This window comes from Miniopterus natalensis, chromosome 11 (genome assembly GCF_054644295.1).
Source record: "Miniopterus natalensis isolate mMinNat1 chromosome 11, mMinNat1.hap1, whole genome shotgun sequence".
NCBI classification, from domain to species: domain Eukaryota; kingdom Metazoa; phylum Chordata; class Mammalia; order Chiroptera; family Miniopteridae; genus Miniopterus; species Miniopterus natalensis.
Window position 1 is genome coordinate 23802563 of NC_142091.1, and position 21149 is coordinate 23823711.

The 21149-nt window shown below is 37.6% G+C and overlaps 2 protein-coding genes across 4 annotated transcripts in view; one reads left to right on the plus strand and one right to left on the minus strand.

Annotated features, from left to right (window-relative positions):
- The window catches only part of MTMR2 (myotubularin related protein 2), a 91729-nt gene extending 78998 nt beyond the window's left edge, over positions 1 to 12731 (plus strand). For all 3 annotated transcript variants that reach the window (XM_087821597.1, XM_087821599.1, XM_087821598.1), the window contains 5 exons: positions 440 to 646; positions 5269 to 5361; positions 8497 to 8610; positions 10303 to 10479; positions 11086 to 12731. In XM_087821597.1, coding sequence (XP_087677723.1) covers positions 440 to 646; positions 5269 to 5361; positions 8497 to 8610; positions 10303 to 10479; positions 11086 to 11247 — 753 coding nt within the window. In that variant the 3' untranslated portion in view covers positions 11248 to 12731. The remainder of the gene's footprint in view (positions 1 to 439; positions 647 to 5268; positions 5362 to 8496; positions 8611 to 10302; positions 10480 to 11085) is intronic.
- Positions 12732 to 17610: 4879 nt separating this feature from the next.
- Positions 17611 to 21149, minus strand: part of CEP57 (centrosomal protein 57) — a 44482-nt gene continuing 40943 nt past the window's right edge. The window contains exon 11 of the mRNA XM_016206769.2: positions 17611 to 18823. Coding sequence (XP_016062255.1) covers positions 18590 to 18823 — 234 coding nt within the window. The 3' untranslated portion in view covers positions 17611 to 18589. The remainder of the gene's footprint in view (positions 18824 to 21149) is intronic.

The following is a 21149-nucleotide window of genomic DNA, read 5'->3' on the forward strand; positions in this document are numbered from 1 at the left end:
ATTTTATTGGTTTCATATATATTTTAATTTGGTTAAGCAAGCATTGTTATAAATAGCAGATAAGAAGACTTCTGTTGGGATGTTTTTATTTAAATGGATGATGTTTGAAATATCTGAAGATTCTTACAAACATCTTTTTAGAACTTAGATCTTATTTCTTTTTCATGCTGTTGATTTGTTTAGACCCCATAGGCACCTTTCATTTGGCTATTTCTTTGTGCAGGTTAATAGGAGTCTGAATTTATGAGATTTTTCTGGTTTTAAAAACAAAATTTATATACCCGCTACCATTTAAAAAAATTTGTTTTAGGAAGGGACCGATGGTTTTTCCCATGTTATTGAGATAGTCATCCCTAGCAAAACTCTATTAATAAATTTTGAAGAAGGAAGCATTTAATTAATTAGTATTTTTTTTAATTAAAAAAAACCCGTTTTGCAGCTTATTCTTGCTGGGGCGCTTCGGGTTGCTGACAAAGTGGAGTCTGGAAAGACGTCTGTGGTGGTGCACTGCAGTGATGGGTGGGACCGAACCGCTCAGCTCACTGCCCTCGCCATGCTCATGCTGGATGGGTACTATCGTACCATCCGAGGATTCGAGGTCCTCGTGGAGAAAGAATGGCTGAGCTTTGGACATCGATTTCAGCTGGTGAGTAAAGAACCTTGACTCAATGTACTATATGCATCTCACATCAGGAGTGTGAAAACAGTGCTCTTTATTTGTTGGATAGTCCTCTGAAATTGTTTATTCCAGAGGGCTAAACTTCCCCAGAGAACTGTTTTGTTTTCAAAAGCATTAGGATGCCCTGCCTCAGCTTTGCAGGCTGGAGCCAGGGCTAGCCATTCGTCTGACCCAGTCTCTTCTGTGATCTCTGCCAGGAAACATCAGGTATCGGCCCATGATGCCCATGGGCGTCTCCTGTCCACCTTCAGTTGATGGCTCAGATTAGCATGAATGGTTATGAAACCACATCGCACTTCTAGCTTTTCCTGTAGACTTAAAGAAAAGATTAGAATGGCTTAAAGAGTTATTCTCAATTTAAAGTAGCCCTATAAAGTGGCATTGCTCACACAGGGTCAGGGTCTAAAAAAACTGGGACTAAAAGGAAAAAAAACTAATTCAGAGTTGGGAATATCCTTCTTACGGTACTGACACTATAATCACCATGCATATGTTAAGTGTTGCAGCCCTGGCTGAGTGCTCAGTTGGTTAGAGCGCCATCCTGAACAGCGTTAGATCCCCAGTCAGGGCACATACAAGAAGCAACCAGTGAATGCATAAATAAGTGGAACAACATGTTTCTCTCTCTTTTTTCCTCTTTCTAAAAGTCAGTAAATAAAAAGTGTTGCAGTTTTATGGAAATGACACATTTTTGTGCCCTCTATATGTCTCAAAATTTATGTTGATGTTATCACTGGTATCAAATTTAAGAGTTAGGAGGAAGTCAGAGTCCAAGCAACAGTTGTTAATGTCTTCTATGGTGTCTTCAAAATGATTGTTTAGTTTCTTCATTAACATCACCAGAAATAAGCAAGTCTCTTCCCAAGGCTGTCCAGTCTCCCTTCAGAAAGTCTGCTTGGTAGAAATGTCTTCCTTACAGTGAACTGAAGTTTGCTTCCCATTTTGCCTACATTCCCATTTGGAGACAAGAACAAATAAAACTACTTATCAGTGTTAGATAGTCCTTCAGATATTGGAAAGTAGCTGTCCATGTCATTTATGGTCTTTAGTTCTTCCTGCTAGCCATCCATGTTCCTCTACCTTTCTGATCCTAAGCACCTCGCCATCCCAGTTGTGCTCTGGGACTTTGGGCATGGCTTTTCTATAAGTGAGTAGCCAGAACTAATCACAGATCCTAAAGTTGAGGAATGGGGCTATTATGTCCCTTTCACATTTGCTTTTTTGTTACATCATACTCTGGATTTGTGTAGCTTTTAATTAAATAAGCATTCAAGTAGTTTTTAGCTATGTTTCTGCTAAACACTAAATTTGGGACCAGAAAACGTGGTTCTTATTATTGCCTGTCTATGTTAGTGCTAATCATAGGTGTTGGGGAGTGAGTAGTAGTAGTAGTATCCCGGGAAGGAGGAACAGAGTGAGCAGATGTGTAGGTGGGGTTGAGCGTGGCAAGAGTAGCGATGAGAGAGGGCCCGGTTGAGAGAATCTTGGAGCAGGGAGGGAGTTAGACTGCTGAGAGTGTGGTTTGTGGCAGCATTTTCCTACATTGGCTGAAAGACATATTGAAAGATGTTTTCTCCGATGTTGTCTCTAATGTTAACCTTTAGTATCCAGTAGTTGCCAGGGCATATGAGCAAAGTTTATAAATGACTTGAGAGAATCAGACATTTAAAGGTAGTCTGCTCTTTTGAACTTGAACTGTTAAGTTGGGCATCTGGGGTATCTATTCAGATGGCTCACTTTTTTCAGTTTTCTATAAAATGTATTTATCATGAGAAGACCATTTAAAAAAAACACCATTTAAAGTTCTAGTCAGTCAAAGCTGCACATGTTCATTTAAATGTAACAAAAATCACAAACATTTCTGTTTGAAATTGCTATGATTCCTAAATTGCTAACTCTGGTTACCTACTCCATTTCCCCCCTAGTTATGTGAAAGCTCAATTTGACAAATAAAGGACATCTGGTCAAAATGGTGCTCATACATGGTTAATAGTGGGTAATGATTCTCAAACTTGTTGATTTCAGGACCTCTTTCCATTCTTGACAGTTATTGATGAACCCAGAGAACTTTGCATGGTTTATATCAATATTTACCATATTAGAAATTAAATTTAAAAATTTAAAAATACTTATTAAAGAAATAATAAATCTGTTTTAGTCCATCTGGGCTGTTATAACAATACCATCGTCTGGGTGGCTTATAAACAACAGAAATTTCTTTCTCACAGTTTTGAAGGTTGACAGTCCAAGGTCAGGGTGCCAGCATGGGCCGGTTCTGGTGAGGACCCTCTTTCAGGCTGTAGACTGTCAGCTTCTCACTGTGTCCTCACATGGAGGAACGGGGCTGCAGAGCTCTGTGGGGTCTTTTTTGATATGAGCACTAACCCCATTCATTAGAGTTCCACCCAAAGACTCCTCTTCCTAATAGCATCACATTAGTTCAACATGTGAATTTTGGGGGAATACAAACATTCATACTATAGTACTACTATATACTAACATAAATAACATTTTAAAGAAAAACACATTTTCCAAAACAAAACAAAAAAAGGTTTTGTGAGAAGAGTGGCACTGTTCTATGTTTTGGGGGGCAATTTTTTTAAATGTCTGGCTTAATAGAAGATAGCTAAATTTCATTCCTCCTTCAATCTGCTATATGTTCTGCTGGTTGAAGTATATGAGGAAAAAATCTGACCACACAGAGACAGATACGTAGTTTGAAAAATAAAAAGTATTTTGATAGCTTTTTCAGAGAGTTATTGGTATACTTCTTTGTTGTTATGCCAGAACTTAAATGGTAGTTTCTTAGAGGTTAATTGTAATGTGGACTCCAAAACAAAATCAGTGAGGTTTTCGTTTGTTCTGTTAAATTCCATTGGTCTGTCTTGCACTTTGAATAGATCTTTTATCCACGTGGGATTTTGTAACATCATGTGTTATTTGGAAAATGCTTGCTTACTGAGCTAGATACCTCTTCCATTATTAATGCATTTCTTTATAGAATTCCATAAAAGCAGTTGTTAATACCACCACTGATTTTATCAGAAAAGTCTTTAAGTATGAACAAGCGCATGTGGCAGGTAATAGTTTTCCAAAAATCTAATTTTTTTTTTTTGTTAATCTTCACCTGAGGATATTTTTTCCATTGATTTTTAGAGAGACTGGGTGGGAGGGAGGGAGGAACATCGATGAGAGAGAGACATCCATAGGTTGCCTCCTGCATGCACCCCGACTGAGGCCAGGGATCGAACCTGCAACCCAGGTACCTGCCCTTGACTGGAAATTGAACCCAAGACACTCGGGTGCGAGGGCTGATGCTCTAACCACGGAGCAATGCTGGCCAGGGCCCAAAAATCTAATTTTTACTCAGAAGCTTGAATTTTATCATTGGCAACACATACTGCCCATTGTTTTCCTTGAAGTGACACAGTCACTTTGTACATTTTCAACAAGTCTGCAAGATATTCAAGTGTAAGTAACCACAGTTCACATATCAGTTGTTCTTTCAAATCAGAATGATGTTCCATGAAAGTCTCATTTCCTACCATCCTGCTTAAGTTTGCAGAAGTACATCATGTGCATTTCCCATTTGTTACAAAGAATAGTGAAAAAAATTGCATTCATGGGGAGAGATTAATAAAGTTAATTTTTACTGCTTTATCAGGGAAACTTCAGAGATTGGCTTTTGTCTCCTTACATTTAACTGCGAGTGTGGCAGGACAGAATATAACCACAGTGGTTTCACTTCCCTGCCTTGCTTCATCCCTCCTAAGGTACCCAGAGTTTTACCCTTCATCACTTTTGCACTAGTGCAAACGGCAGTGAGTTAATTGAAAAAGGCAAATAACGTTTTAGCATTATCACATGAGTTTTGACCTCACAGTTCCGCCCCCCAGCACTGCGCCCACCCCCAGAAGTCTATGGACCATATTTTTTGAATGAATGCCTTTAGGGTATGGGGTAGAGGTCTGTTTCGGCCACCTGGGGCTAAGGTCCTCAGAGGAGGGAAAAACTGAGAAGCTGGGTGAGTACGTGCTTGGAGGGCAGAAGTCAAGTATTTTTTAAAAAGGTTTATGAAAATTTGTGCTAACGTGATTCTTTTTGATAAAGACAGGCTGGAGCTATGATACAACAGGTCCCCTTCATGCACTGGCCGAGTGTTAAGGAGAAGGGTGCTCTCTGAGGCCGTTGTACAAGTAACGTAATACGCGGGGGAAGATCAGATCCCGAGGACAAACTTCCGGGCTCTGGTCTGACTGCGCGTCTCCCATTGTCAGCCTTTAGGGCCTTGGTTGCATCTATTAAACACAGTTGTAATTCCTGTTACAAGCACCTCATGTTAAATATCTGACAGTTTGTACATCAAAATGGTTTTTTTCCTTTTTATTGAATTTATTGGTTAACAAAATTATACAGGTTTCAGGTGCACAAGTCTACTGTACATCAAAATGTTAATAGACATTTCATAGGCAGGGTGATGGGTGATTGCTATTTTCTTTGCTGTGCTCTTTTAAAAAGGTTTTCTGAATTCTTAAAAATATTGAAAAGTCCCACAAAGTTCATAAACTATTTCACTGTCTTTGCTTCAGAGACTTGGCCATGGAGATAAGAATCATGCAGATGCAGACAGATCGCCTGTTTTTCTTCAGTTTATTGACTGTGTCTGGCAAATGACAAGACAGGTAACTTGTGTATATACACATATATTCTTACATCCCTTTTTTAAACCATCCAGTCAGAATTGGGAGATCTGGTCACTGATATCCTACATTTCATGTCAAATGAAAATTCTTGTAAGGTTTCTAGGTAATAGAACTATTACCTATCACATTGTGAATTAAGCTAAAGAATATTACTTGGGAGGAGTATTAAGCACTTGCCGATTTGGTGCCACTAGCATTTCAGTGAGTGGCACTGTAACAACCCAAGAGGTTTCCTCCTTTGATTTAGACAAGTAGTATTAAGTAATGGCAGTACCTAGCAGCTCATGTATATATTGCTAAAGACGGTAAAGAAATGGAGAAATAGGCAAGTAAGTTTAATGGGAAAATGGGTTAGGTGGGAAATTATGGCAAGATTGGTATGTAATAGGTAGATTCAGTTTTCTTTTTTCTCTTAAGGTATGGAGAGTTGTGTTTTTTAGACCTTCTACCAAGTTTCAAACAAACCGACGTGAAATTTAGTATAAATGGATTTAGGTTTTTCTGAAAGATACCAAAGGAGACTGAAAAACACCTGGTCAATTATGAGGGGGATCACCCCACAAATGGGGCAAGGGTTTGCTGTCTTAAAAATATATAACTCAAGAAAAGTCATCTCAAAATCCAAAAGTTGGGTACAGCTCATTGGTATGTCTGTGTCAGTTATCATCAAGGGTTTATTAGACCGCAGACAGCTGGGAGCCAGGTTTGTTTTTAGTTAGATTGCCACATGAATATATGGTAGGGCAATTGCTGGCTCTGCTGTGCTTTAGGACCACATTTTAGCTTGAAGAAAATACTATTTATTTCATTAAAAGTGGGGGTCATTAGGAGAAATACATCAATTATACCATATATTGAATAGTTTATTTTCCCCCTGTAAGAATTTAAATTTGGGTGGATTGTTTTGAAACCTGTTGGGTTAAATTGTGTTGTAGTAGATGGGGCTACAGTATGAGGAGGCCGGTATTTTCTCACACATATACTACAAATGTGTATACAGTTCAGTTTTGCTCTATCCATTAGGCCCTCGTATGTTGTGGGAGGGGAGATGCTGCATACTTAATAATGGTTACCACTTCTTAGAGTAGGTTTGAATTCTTCTTTGGAATTGCCTTTGCGATACAAATCCTTACCAATCCTTTTTTGCGTATTTCACTAAAAACAGGTAGGACCCACTTTTGACCATTACCATATTCAGTTTTTAAGTAACATTTGACTCTCGGTAAAAATCAAATATGCCGTATCAAAGGACTAGGGAAATTGTGTGAAGCTGTGGCATCACTGATGCTTGTGCGGACTGCTTCCCAAGGGGCAACATACGTGAATGTATTTGCTTGGTATGCTTATTACAAAAAAAATGAATCGTGGTTACCAGTTGTTTGCATGGCCAACTATATGACTGGTACGTTTCTTTCTTAGTAATTGTGTTAACTTCCTATATGCTGTATATCTAAAAGCAGTGTTACTTCAGTTCAAGCTTAAGTTACTAAAAAATAGAAAATCAGTTTAATCTTGTCTCATAGGTAGAACCTAAGATATAGTGGAGTCTTTTAGATGTGTAGTTATGTCTTCCTGTGTCTTCATGTATATTTTCTTCCTGAACATAAAATGTTACAATGTTTATTGGCAGTCTTCAGTTTTACAAATAATTGAATGTTTGTGCAGACTTAAATAGCACACTTGTCAGAATGGGAATTATGTTGCAGTGAGCCAGATTCCACCTCCGCTCCTACCTTCATCCTCACCCCTTCACTCCTGGGATCAGGAAGCAGTGGATGAAGGGCCCTTGAGATCTTAAACATGTAAGAACAAAATATTCCTCCTCTGCTTAAGATTTTCAAAGCAACACCAGCAGTTAATGCTCTGCTATTTTAGTTTTGTTGTGAGGAAATGCCCACTGATTAAGCTGTCTTCTCATAACGGAGCTAATAGTCTTGCCAAGATGATGAAAACCAGCCGCAGGCTCCGCTCTCCTGGATTGCTGCTTCATGAGGCAGAGAGCACTCAGAGCTGGCTCATAAGTAAGGCTGTTCGGAGTACGTAGCAGTCAGGAGATGGGCTTGATTTTGTAAATAAATGGGATTTGACCAAGTTTCTTACAAATACTTAGCTTTTGGTTGGCATGTGCTTGATCACCTGCTTCATTCATTCAGCTTCGTAGCCACAACATGGAGTCACCCTTCATTGTTTCAGAAATTTGCCACATTACCCTGCTTATGGCTTCCTAAAATTTAGGAAACTTTAAGGTAAAGTTAACCCTGTTGCTTTTGCTTACAGGTCATGCTGTTTTCCTTCACTTTTAGGTAGGGATCATTCTAAGGGAAACTGGGAACGAATATTTTCCAAACTCTGCAACCTATTCATGGAATTCCTTTTCACAGTCATATAATTGGTACAATCTTACATAGAAACTTGAGAATAATTTGATATACTACATTGACAGGGTGGATTAAACTAAATTCTTTACCTCCCTATGATCTGTAATTTGTCCTTGATAAATTCCCCACAAATTATGTTGTTTGTGTAATAGTAAGACATCCAGTAAGCCCCTGTCCTTAGGTTAAGGAGAAAGTGAATTTTCTTTTGAGAGAGAGGGTGCCAAGGAACTGGATTTCCTGGCACTCCCTTACTCCCGTTGACTGGATGTTCCTTGAAAAGATAAACAGGTTGGCTTTTAAATGATCTGCACATCTACCTGGGATATTTATTTTTGTGCATTGCTGACATTTTTTGGAGACATTGATGCTGTTTTTTGTGTAATTTATAAAAACAATGTTTTTGAAAATTTAAAGAAAAATCTTACTATGTTTATGGTTGTTTTTGGCTGAGAAGGATTCGAGTTGCCTGAAATGCCCAGGTCAAAATTCCTCAACCTGCAAGTTCAGGATTAGCAGATGTAGGGGATATAGAAACATCAAGGTCAGACCATTCAGATTTTTGCTGCATTAAGAAAAGGAGATTTTGGGACAAATTATCTTAGAAAAGTGGGAAAGTGATTTTTGAGTTATTGTTTAGCCTAATTTTAAGAAGTATTACAAAGGATCTATCCATATACAGGATGAATGTGCTTGAAAAAATGTCTTAATAGTTTTGTTTGTGGTGTTTGATTTGCAGTTTCCTACAGCATTTGAATTCAATGAGTATTTTCTCATTACCATTTTGGACCACCTATATAGCTGTTTATTCGGAACATTCCTTTGTAACAGTGAACAGCAGAGAGGAAAAGAGGTAAAATATGAGCCCCTGTCCCGGTCTACCCCCAACATGTACTTTCCCCGCTACAGTGCATTTTGTGATGGATTCCAACTGGACAGTTTTGTATGGCTTCTTTGCCATACTTTATTTTACATGCTTTAATATGATTACTTCTTCCCACACGTCTGAGCCTAATCTGTTTTAAAGTACCTCTGTCGAAAGGCTAAAGATGCCAGCTAGCTGCCAGGTGAGTTCGTGGGTGGGAGTAGTGACTACTAAAGAGAACTGAAGTGTGTGTCTAAGGAGCACCAGTGCACCTGTTACCTTTGCAGGATGGAAACCCTTCAGAGCAGGTGCAGAAAAATGTAACTGGTAAAATGTGTATACATTTGAATAAATGGACAGCTCAGATCTGAAAATATATTGTTCATGAGATTTTATTTTTTAAATTGTAAAATATTATGTAGAAAGTTACAGTATTATCTTTTCAGTGTCTGAATGTTTTAAAGTTTTTTTACCCCATTTCCCAAGAGATATTACTGGTGGGTGGTATTATTTACAAGAAGCTGTTTAAGGATTACTTCTGTTTTTCTCAAAATGTATCTGTCCTATGTATGAGTGTCTTAATCATATTGATCATGGTATCCTTCTGCATCAATTTTCCTTTAAAAAAATGTGGTTATAAAATAGATTTGCTATGCTTTCCTATATAGTGGCAGAGTGCTTTCTTTGGAGCCAGGCTGCCTGGGGTCAGACCTTGGATCTGTCACTTACTGTGTGACCTTGGGAAAGTTAATTTCTGCTTCTGTAAAATAGGGATAAGAGTACTTACTGTTGTGAGGATTAAGTAAACCATACCCAGAACATTGCAGTTCACTGCCATGTAGTAAGTGCTTCCTGGACTATATTTTTAACTCCCCATTACATCTTCAGTATCTATTAGCACGCAGTAAATATTTTCATGCATAGTAGGCATTCAAGAACTGGTGGTTAGATAATTAAGAACAGCTAAGTTCCAAAAATACTTTCATTTTTTGAGAGCCTTGAATAGGAATTACAAAAGAAACATTTTTACTAGGGTATAATTTTTTGCATTCCACAAAATTCATTCTTTTAAAGTGTATTGTTTAATGGCTTTTAATATATCTAGAGTTGTACAGCCATCACCACTGTGTTCAGAACATTGAAAAGAAACGGTGTACATAAACTGTGTCCCTGTAAGTAGTTACTCTCTGTTCTCCCAGCCCCTAGCAAAATCTGTGTCTCTGGATTTGCCTCTTTGGGCCATTTCACAAAAACGGAGTCATTCAGGATGTGACCTCAGTGTCTGGGTTTTCATTTAGCCTAAGGTTTAGATTTGGAGCATGTAATTCCTTTTTATGGGTGAATATCCCATTGTAGATAAACTATTTTATCCATTTATCAGTTGACAACTTTTGGCTATTGTAAGTAATGCTACTTTGGACATCTGTGTACAAGATTTTGTGTGCATTTTCAGTTCTCTTGGGTATAAACCCAAGAGTGGAATTACGGGCACAGTGACTCTTTAACTTTTTGAGGAATTTTAGTTTTCCAATACCCTCTGATTTGAATGTAAATAGGGCTCTCTGAAGTGTGTTATCTCCCTCTAAGAAGATTCTAATGATCACAATATACTTCTTTACAACTTTCATCTAAACTACAAATAGCTTATGTGATAGAGAATCTTTTTTCCCCTTCTTACAGAATCTTCCTAAAAGGACTGTGTCACTATGGTCTTACATAAACAGCCAGCTGGAGGACTTCACTAACCCTCTCTATGGGAGCTACTCCAATCATGTCCTTTATCCAGTAGCCAGCATGCGCCACCTAGAGCTCTGGGTGGGGTATTACGTAAGGTGGAATCCACGGATGAAACCACAGGTACGCACAATATACAGTGGGAGTTCTCATCTGTGCAACTGTATAAATTTTGTCTCCTTTAAAGCAACTAGAAAAATTATCTGTGCATATTTAAAACTTTCCTGTTAATACAGATGGATAGTAGAAAAAGCACTACACAGGGGTAATCAGTATCCTTGGTTCTTACCCTTCCTGACTCTCTGTACAAATCACTTCTGTTTTGTCTTTTTCCCTTCTCTGTAAAATGAAGGATAACTTCTAGAGGTCTTGCTTTAATAGGTTAGAGAAACGGCTTTAAGAAAGTTAAACACCTAACAAAATTCAGATCCATTTTGAAATATGGAATCCTTACTACTTAGAACTGTTTAAAGGCACTGGCTTTTAGACTGTCTTGCTAATTACTTGTATTTGGAAAAGTACCAGTTTCAGAATATTTAGTGGAAATGCTTGGGAGCACTGGGAAAGCAGAGAAAGAACAGTGGTGCTGGAAAGGTGGGCTAGGACTCCATAGCTGAAAACACACCACACACACTGCAACATTTAGGGAAAGAACTACGTACCAGAATTTGACTGGGTTTGTTTTAAAATTGCCTAGTTTGGAATAATTCTGGTGTTTTGCTCTTGTAGGAGCCCATTCACAACAGATACAAAGAACTTCTTGCTAAACGAGCAGAGCTTCAGAAAAAGGTAGAGGAACTACAGAGAGAGATTTCCAACCGATCAACCTCATCCTCAGAGAGAGCCAGTTCTCCTGCACAGTGTGTCACTCCTGTCCAGACTGTCGTATGAAAGGACTGTTAGCTGGGGCCATCATCACCACAAACTCTTGATCACAATGGCAGCTCTGAGTAGAGTCTTCTGAATTTAGAACTCATCTATGAGAGAAATGCAATCGCTTTATTTATTTTAAATCTGTTTAGAACTGTAGCAGTGCATTCCACATATAATTACAACACTAATCTTAAGTCACCCAAAGAATATTAAATTGCTTCAATTCTGGATCCACAGTGGGCATAAGTTTCTGATTTTAAGAGGAAAATGCTGTCTTAGAAATTTTGGTGTCTGATAAAATCAAAATACAAACCATTTCAAAAATATACCTCTTGATGGAAGAGCTCATTGAACAGAGAGGGAGGAGCATCAATTTTCAGCCCCACACTGAAATTCCTTAGCATTATACACACTTTAATCTCGTGACTAATCAAATCTGTACTCCTTTTCCCATCCTGGGTTTTTCTTTGTGGTAAGTGATCTACTTCGATCACCTTTCAATACCCACATTCTTCATACATGATAAGGCAAAGCCTTGATATTATGGTGTAGTAGTTGAAAGTTGTTATTATTTATGTACTTATTTAAGATGTACTGTTAGGTATCTGTCCAAAATAATGCCTTATAGATGTGCTTGGAGGAGGGGAATGGAGAGGAGAAAGGAGTAGCTGTCCAGGATTTCAAAGAATTCCACATCCTTCAGATTAGATTCCATTTGACCAATTACTGGAAATATCATGAACCATTTTAAAAACATTACCTAACATATTTAGATTTTTTTTTGGTACATTTGAACGCATAAGTTAATTGGCAAGTTTTGAGGCAATATTTTAAAGTTTACTAGGATTTGTTTTCTGAAGTCTTTATAAATTGCTTATGGTAGAAGCATTATGCTCAAATTTTACAAGAAATATTTTACTACTACTGTCCTTTGCAAGTTCTGTAATTCCACTGAATGACTAAGTCTACCAAAGAACTGATTGCACGTAGAAATGTATTTCAATCTCGGTGCCAGGACGGAATCCCGCTTCACTGCTCACCTGCTGCAGTAAGAGTTCGATGCTGGTATAACACTGACTCCCGATGTCTATTTTACTCTACAAAAGAGCCATAGGTTATGTACTGTAACAAAGGAGCTTCCTGTCCCTTGGGTCTTTAAATAAAGAAAACTTCAACTGACTTCTAAACTTTTTTCTTGTCCTAGTTATTTACCTTGTTTCTTTTACAGATTTGGAAATTTTTTTGAGGAAAGGGGTGTCTCCCAGCATTTGCTTCAAAATAGAATGTTCAATTTGAACCTATTTTCCCCCTAATATACAAATCAAACAATACTAAAAAAATACAGTATTTTTTCACTTGTTAATTCATTATAGTCTGAACCTTAGCACTGCTCTGCTTGGTCTATGCAAAATTTGGTCATCATGTGAAATTTCTTAAGAAAGTTTATAATGGTATTTAAGTGGCCAATCTATCGGTATTAAAGCTGTTTTCTATTCCAAATATTTTATACGTCCATTCTCTTCTGTCCATTCTCCCATGTTCCTTACTTAAGCCTCCATCATCTTAGTCTGATACACAGATGACTACACTGCACAGCAGGGCACCCAAGGAAACTGCCCTGGCAGGGATGGTGGCAAACTCCCTAGCATAGGACTTGGGAAGTGCAAGGGCCGCGTGAGTGTCTGCCCAGCCACCGGGACTGCAGCTGAGGGTCCTACTGCTCTTCAGCAGCACCCGGATTTCTGAGACCTCTCTGACGGGAGGAAGGAAAGGGAAGAGAAGACAGAACTGAAGGAATACATTTCCTGCTGCCTGCTCAGGACTCCAGCCAGAGGCCTGCCCTTGGTCGAGGACTCCCTCACTGGAGGACCCCTCCTGGGCTGTGGGCACACCCCAAGCGCTAGGCACACACCTCTCACTGGGCCACCTCTTTAATGCACAGGTTTTCAACTTGCACAGCAAGTCAGCGCCAGTAAGAGAGACAAAAACTTACGCTATAGCGCCACCTTCTGGGACATGAACTAATTGCCAATCTGCTGAACTGTCAGAATCAAAGTAAACAAATGCAGCCTTAAAGAAGCAAGCTGTTCCCTACAGAAAGGTGGCAGCAGAGGCACACTTTGGAAAAATCATGGTAATATATCACACACGAAAAGAAAACTACAGCAAACAAAACGAAAGACAGAAGACTGTGGTCCAAGCATGAAGAATTCAAAATAGCTATTATGATGAAATTCAACAAGCTACCAGAAAACTCAGAAGAAACCCTACAAGAATCAGACTCCATTAGAAAAGCCAACATAAGAGGTATACCAGAAGGAGAGAGAAGGCAGCAGAGCACTTAAATAATAGCTGAGAATTTCCCAAACCTGGGGAAGAAACGACGTAAGTGCAAGAAGCTAATGGAACGCTTTATTATCTCAGTGTATAAGACCATCTCCAAGAAGCATGATAATGATAAAGAGTTTAAATGCAGCCGGGGGTGGCGTGAGGGGAAACAGTAAGGAACTCCCATTAGGCTAGCTACAGATTTTTTTTTTTTTTTTAATATATCTTTATTGATTTCAGAGAGAGGAAAGGAGAGGGAGAGGCAGAGATAGAAACATCAATGATGACAGAGTCATTGATCAAGCCCGCAACTGGGCATATGCCCTGACCGGGAATCGAACCCCCATCTCCTGGATCCTAGGTCGACGCTCAACCGTTGAGCCACGCCTGGCTGGACTATCTGCAAATTTCTAAGCAGAAACTCTACAGACCAGGAGAGTAGAATGACATATGCAAAATATCAAAAGATAAAAATTGCTACCCAATACTCTTGAGCAAAGTTACCCTTCAGATATGCAGGAGAAATAAAGATTTTCCAAAACAGAAAGAGGGAGTTCACTACCTGCCTTACAAGAAATGTTAAAAGAAGGTGGTCTCCAAACTGAAAAAGATGAAAATACCCAAAATTCAGGTGATAGAATTTGAAAACTCTATTTTAGAATAGCATAGTAAACAACTATAGCAAAATGGTAGCACTAAAACTATAGCTACTATAATTTGTTAACAAATTCGAAGAAAAAGATAATCTGTGACATCAGAAACAAAAGGGAATGAGGAAAAGGCTGGAACCTTTACAGGTAAGGGAAGATAAACTATCATTATAGAACGGACTACTTTATCTGAGATGCTTTATGTAAACTTTATGGTAAACACAAGGCAAAAAGACACATGTGGAAAACCACCAACTTACAAAAGTAGACCCGAAACAAGGAAAAAAACAATGGAAGCAAAATAACTAGAAAGCAAAATATGAAATGGTAATAGTAAGTCCTTACAATACTAACAATAACTAAATGTAAGTGGACTGAAAACAAGACCCAGCTATATTGCAGGAGACATTTCAGCTTTAAAGACATAGGCTCAAAGCGAAGGGATGAAAGATGTATTTCGAGCAAGTGGAAACCAAAAGAAAGCAAGCACAGCCATATTCAGATCAGTCAAAGTAGACTTCAAGCCAAAAATGGTAAATCAGAAAAAGAATTACATAATGATAAAAAAGTCAATACATCAAGAGGACAAAACAATCACAAATACATATGCTCTCAATAACTGAGCAGCAAAACATTAAGCAAAGACTAAACACATCTTAAGGGAGAAATAGACAAAAATACAATAATAGTAGGAGGGCCCCACTATAACCAATGGAATAATCATTCAGACAAGAAAATCTACAAGAAAATGTTGGAATTCAAACATACTTTAGAACAAATGGACTTACCAGGCATATGTAGGTCATTCCACCCAATAGCAGAATACACACTCTTCTCAAGGGCACATAGAACGTTCTCCAGGACAGATGACATGAAAGGACACTAAAGAAATCTTGGCAAATTTAAGACTGAAATCTTACCAACTATCTCTTCTGACCACAGTGGTATGGACCTAGAAATCAAGAAAGAAAAGTGAGATCTACATATACTTGGAAATTGAATACACTTCTACACAACCAAAGAAATCAAAAAGGAAATAAAAAATCTTGAAACAAAACCAAAAATACATTAAATCTTGAGGGATGAGACGAAAGCAGTTCTGAAAGTTTATAGTAGTAAACATTAAGAAATTATCTTTCAGTTGAGTAAAGTGATGCATTATTACATTTATTGAGTTGCATATGTGGAACCATCCTTGCATCTCAGGGATGAATTCCACTTGGTAATGGTGTGTAATCCTTATAATGTGTATAATCCTTATAATCCACAGCCAACATACTCAATGGGGGGGGGGGGTGGGGGGAGTTTTTCCTAAGATCAGAAACAAAACAAAAATGCACTTTCACCACTTATTAATATAGCACTAGAGGTCCTAGCTAGAGCAATTGGGCAAAACAAAAATAAAATGCATCCAAGTAGGAAAGGAAGAAGTAATATTGTCTTTATTTACTGAGTTTATGGTTTTATCTATAGAAAATCCCCAAAATTAACTCTAGATGGATCAAAGACTTAAACATAAGAACTCGATACCAAAAAAGTACTAGAAAACGTAGAAAAGCAGCTCTTCAATGTTTTTTTAATCCTCACCTGAGGATATTTTTTCCATTGCTTTTTAGAGAGCATGAAGGGGGGAGGGGGAAGAGAAACATCGATGTGAGAGAGACACATTGATTGGTTGCCCCCCGTATGCGCCCCGACCGGGGCTAGGGATCAAATCTGCAACTGAGATACGTGCCCTTGGCCGGAATTGAACCAGGGAACCTTCAGTCCGTGGGCTGATGCTCTAACCGCTGAGCAAAACTGGCTAGGGCTTATTTTTGTTTTTAACATGAAGCCAAAGCACCAACAGAAGTAAAAATCAACAAATGAGACTACACCAAATTCAAGATTCTGCACAGCAAAACGAAATGAAAAGACAACCTGCAGAATGGGAGAAAATTTTGCAAACCATGTATCAGACAAGGGGCTAACACCCCAAATATATAAAGAGCTCACGCAACCTAACAAAAACCCAATGCAGAATTATAACAGACATTTTCTCAGAGAGAATATTGACAGTTGTGTTTTATATCCTTGTAAATATCTATGAATATTGGTTACAGGTGTTATTTTTGCCTTTATGATCAGGGATACAAAATTTAGAGACCTATATGGTTAAGATGAAGCTCCTTCGTAGCTTCCTGTGACTTACTCTTACCGTTTTCTCAGCTGCATACCTCAGCATTTATGGACTAGTCACAACTCTCCTATGTAAACTACAGATTCCTGCCTCCTTGCTTTTGATCATTTATCTTGTTGACCTGTAACTGCTCTCCCTTGTGGCTTATTCCTGCTCTCTAGTGTTGAGGCATGATTTCCTCCTCCAGGAGGTTTTTCCTGATTCATCAGTACTTTCTCTGCCATGCCCCACCTTCCTCTGTGCCCCAGCTATCACCACTGTACTTACCACATTGGATTGAAAGGAAAATCCAGATGTCTACCACCTACCTGTAAACATACCTTTCTTACTCAGCTTGGTATCCATACTGGAATCTGGCACAAAGATTTGTGTATTTGAAATATATTGCAATAAAGCTCTCATACAACAGAACTGGATGAATGACGACATAATCCTCTGCTGTAAACTCCCAAATAAGGAAGCTGAAGCAGTATTTTCTTGTTTTCAGTTTTTACCTGAGGGTATCAAAAGCTGGAACGAGTATTTCAGTTTGACTCCTAGCTGAGGGATGGGGTGTGTTTTACCAACATTACACCATTCTTCTAATTAGGACCTGGAGCCACTACAATGCAAGTGAGAGTTACACAATTTAATGACCTGAAATTCAAAAACAAAGTTAACAAAAGTTTTAACAGTTGAAAAGGTGGTTGAGACACAAGAAATATTTTCCAAGTCACGCAGCAGTGATTCCTTGGGTCTATGGATTCACTGTTATGAATTTGATGAAGATACAAACCTGCTCATCAGAAAATTGTACATGCAAGCAAAAGTTTACATACAATTTCAGGAGATTCACCAATACCCCCAATGGAAAGGCCCTAAAGTAAGAACTCTGTAGAAAAATAATTCATTAAGCTTAGTGCCCAGCCAGCCGCTATAATTCATGCTGGTTATCTAAATAAATTCCTAGAAATCTATTTCAATTCCAGGGGAGGCACGAAAAGGAATCCCTTTAATATGTGGTTGTGTTCCGTAGTACTTTTAAGAGTATCTTATATCCTATGAGATACTTCAACTTTCTTGAGCTGTTTCCATGTAAGCATAAGAAAGGCAAGTAAATTATGTACTAAATACCATATATTGTTATTGTTTCTCATATTATGCTAATGTCCCATTTAAAAATAAATTTTTTGGAAAGATTACAACAAATAAAGCCTTTATTAACAGGCTGTTAAGGAAAACGTGTTTCCTTAAAAAAGCTGTTTTATTGACTGGCAAATTTATAAAAAGTTAAACAGGTTTGATATACTCAAAATTATGATTTACATTAACATAATGACAATTGCAGTGTACAGTTAAAACTGCACTCATACTGTACACCAAGGAAAATAAATATCCAAGGGGCTCTTCATAAAGACTCAAACCCATAATGCTGTGAACTGAATAGCATGATTACAAACACGTACTATTTAAAAACAACAAATGTACATGTTTTACAACACCTCCCCTTCTCATTCCTTTCCAAAACCTTATTTACTTTATTAACAATTTGTTTATACTTTTAAAAATTCTGTCATAATCTTCACAGTTAATTGACTTAAAATGAGTTTTTTTAAAAACTTTAACAGTGGATTAAAAATTAATACAAGTGTATTCAATACTGATTGATGTTTGAAATGTCAAAAAGCAAAACAAAACAATCTTCTTAAATATGTATAAATATTTAAATATAGAAAACCTCCATTAAAAGTCAAAAGAAAGTATATTTAATGGTTGTAGTAGAAAGAAGAAATAGGCAATTCATGCCAGGGAAAAATTTAAAAATGAGACTTTTCAAGCAAACACTGACTAGGGGACAGCCTCATATTCTGATAATTTAAACCTAATTTTACTTAGACATATAAAGAACTATTTTAAAAAATCACACCCACAAGTAAAAAATTGGTATTTTGTTTACAAAGCACAATATTTCAGTACAGCAAATTCATCTCAAAGAAACAGAGTATGTATGGCTTCTTAGCTTTGAAAACTCGCCCGATTTCCATTTAGATGGTTTAACCTTCAGTCATGATGTACAACACCAGAAGCCTATGTAATGAATAAAGCTTGGGCCCCTTAACACCTATTAATTCCAACATAAGAGTATGAGACCTGGAAAGTAAACTGTCAACATTTGATTGATGAGGTACAGGTTATCTGAATAAAATTTATAACCTGGTACCAGTCAGTAATCCCAACACAAACTACTGCTTTGTAATGAACTCTGTATGGTTTGCATGTCCTTCAGTAACTGAAGATTTTTCCTGCTTTTTTCTCCAGGTCTGGGTTTGGCACAGTCCTTCTTATTTGTGGTCCCTGTGATTCCAGAAGACCGGCTGCTGCTGGTTCCTTCTTCATCAAGCGTCTTTTTGGTGGTTCTTAATTCCCTTTTCTGCTTTTCTGTCTTCTGTTTCTCCAGCTATATCAAATAACCAAGTTAGGAAAAAAGGAGAATTTAACCAGAACTTTAAACTCTCATACTAATTAAAAATGCAAGTAATATACTCTGGGTTTATTTTTTTTAAGACTTCAAAAATCTATTGTACTAGATATTTAATACTTAGTGCTTAAAATATATAGTGACATACAAGTAAGTAAACAAGAGTAAAGACATCAATTGTGGAGAAGTATCAGAAGTTAAGGTGTGTTTCCAAAGTGCAGAACAGGGTGAGAGAGAAGTAAAGGGGGTTGAGGGGAAGGTCCTCTGGAGAAGGAAAAAAACCTGACGTGGGAAATGACCAGTCAGTGAAGGAGGAGAAGTGCATTCTAGTCTGACCAGGCAAGAAGGATGAAGAGATGTAGTGGTAATGTATTAATACTATGGAAAGGATTTTTATTTGATTATTTCACTATTAGAATAATTTAATTTAAAACAGGAGCGCTTTAGTGTTACTTTAGCTGCTGGCATGTCAGTGTTCCACCAGAGAGAACTGGCTTCACAGGTGAGTTTTACCAAACACTGAAAGGAGAACTAGCACCTGTCCTCCTCAAACTATCCCAAAACTCCAAGAGGAAAGAAGACTCCAAGCTCTTTTTATGAGGCCAGCATTATCCAAATTCCAAAACCCGATAAAGACACTACAAAAAAGAAAATTACAGGCCAATATCCATGATGAACACAGATGCTAAAATCCTCAACAAAATATTAGCAAATCGGATCCAGCAATAAGTTAAAAAGATCACATACCATGACCAAGTGGGATTTATTTGGGGGATGCAAGGCTAGTACAATATTTGCAAATCAGTAAATATGATACACCACATAAACAAACGGAAAGATAAAAATCATATAATCATATCAATAGATACAGGAAAAGCATTCAACTAAATCCAGCACCTTTTTGAAAACTCTCAGCAAAGTGGGAACAGAGGGATCATACCTCAACATAATAAAGGCCATATATGACAAACCTACAGCCAACACCATACTCAATGGGCAAAAACTAAAACCATTTCCCCTGAGAACAGGAAAAGGGGTGTCCACTTTCACCACTTATTTAACATATTACTGGAAGTCCTAGCCACAGCAATCAGACACAAGAAGAAAAAATAAAGGGCATCCAAATTGGAAAGGAGGAAAACTCATTCTTCACAGATGACATGATACTGTACACAGAAAACCCTAAAGACTCCACCAAAAAAATTACTAAATTTAATAAATGAATTCAGCAAAGTAGCAAGATACAAAATTAACACCCAGAAATCAATGGCATTTTTATACACCAGTAATGAACTCTCAGAAAGAGAAACAAACAAAAAAATCTATCCCATTTACCACTGCCACAAAAAATTAGATACCTAGGAAAAATCTTAACCAAGGAAGTAAAACACCTATACTTGGAAAACTACAGGACACTGAAAAAGAAAATAGAAGATACAAACAAATGGAAACATATACTGTGTTCATGGATTGGAAGAATTAACATTATTAAAATGTTCATACTACTCAAAGCAATCTATAGATTCAACACAATTCCTATTGAAATACATATTTCACAGATCTAGAACAATTATTCCAAAATTTATACAGAACCACAGAAGACCCCAAATAGCTGCAGCAATCTTGAGAAAGAAGAACAAAGTAGGAGGAATTACAATACTGGGTATCAAACTATACTGCAAAGCCATTACAATCAAAACAGCCTAGTACTGGCACACGAACAGGCATATAGATCAACGGAATAGAAAAGAGAAGAGTGAAGAGTGAAGATACTCTTCAATAAATAGTGTTGGGAAAATTGGGCAGGTACAAGCAAAAAATGAAATTAGACCACCAACTTACACCATGCACAAAAATAAACTCAAAATGGATACAAGACTTAAATGTAAGTCATGAAGCCATAAAAATCCTAGAAGATAAAACACAAGCAGTAAAATCTTATCATCTCACATAGCAGAATTTTTTGCCGATACATCTCCTAGGGCAAGATAAACTGGTGTATAAAGAAAAAAATAAACAAATGGGACTATATCAAACTAAAAAGCTTGAAAAGGGAACCCATTGTATGGGAGAACATATCTGCCAAGGACACACCTGATAAGGGGTTAATTTCCAAAATTATATATCCTAAGAATATATGAAGAGCTCATACAACTCAACAAAAGGCAGACAAATAAGAAAATGGGCAAAGGACTTGAATAGACACTTCTTCAAAGAGGACATACAGATGGCTAACAAACATATGAAAAAATGCTCATCATTAATCATCAGAGAGATGCAAATTAAAACTACATGAGGGATCACC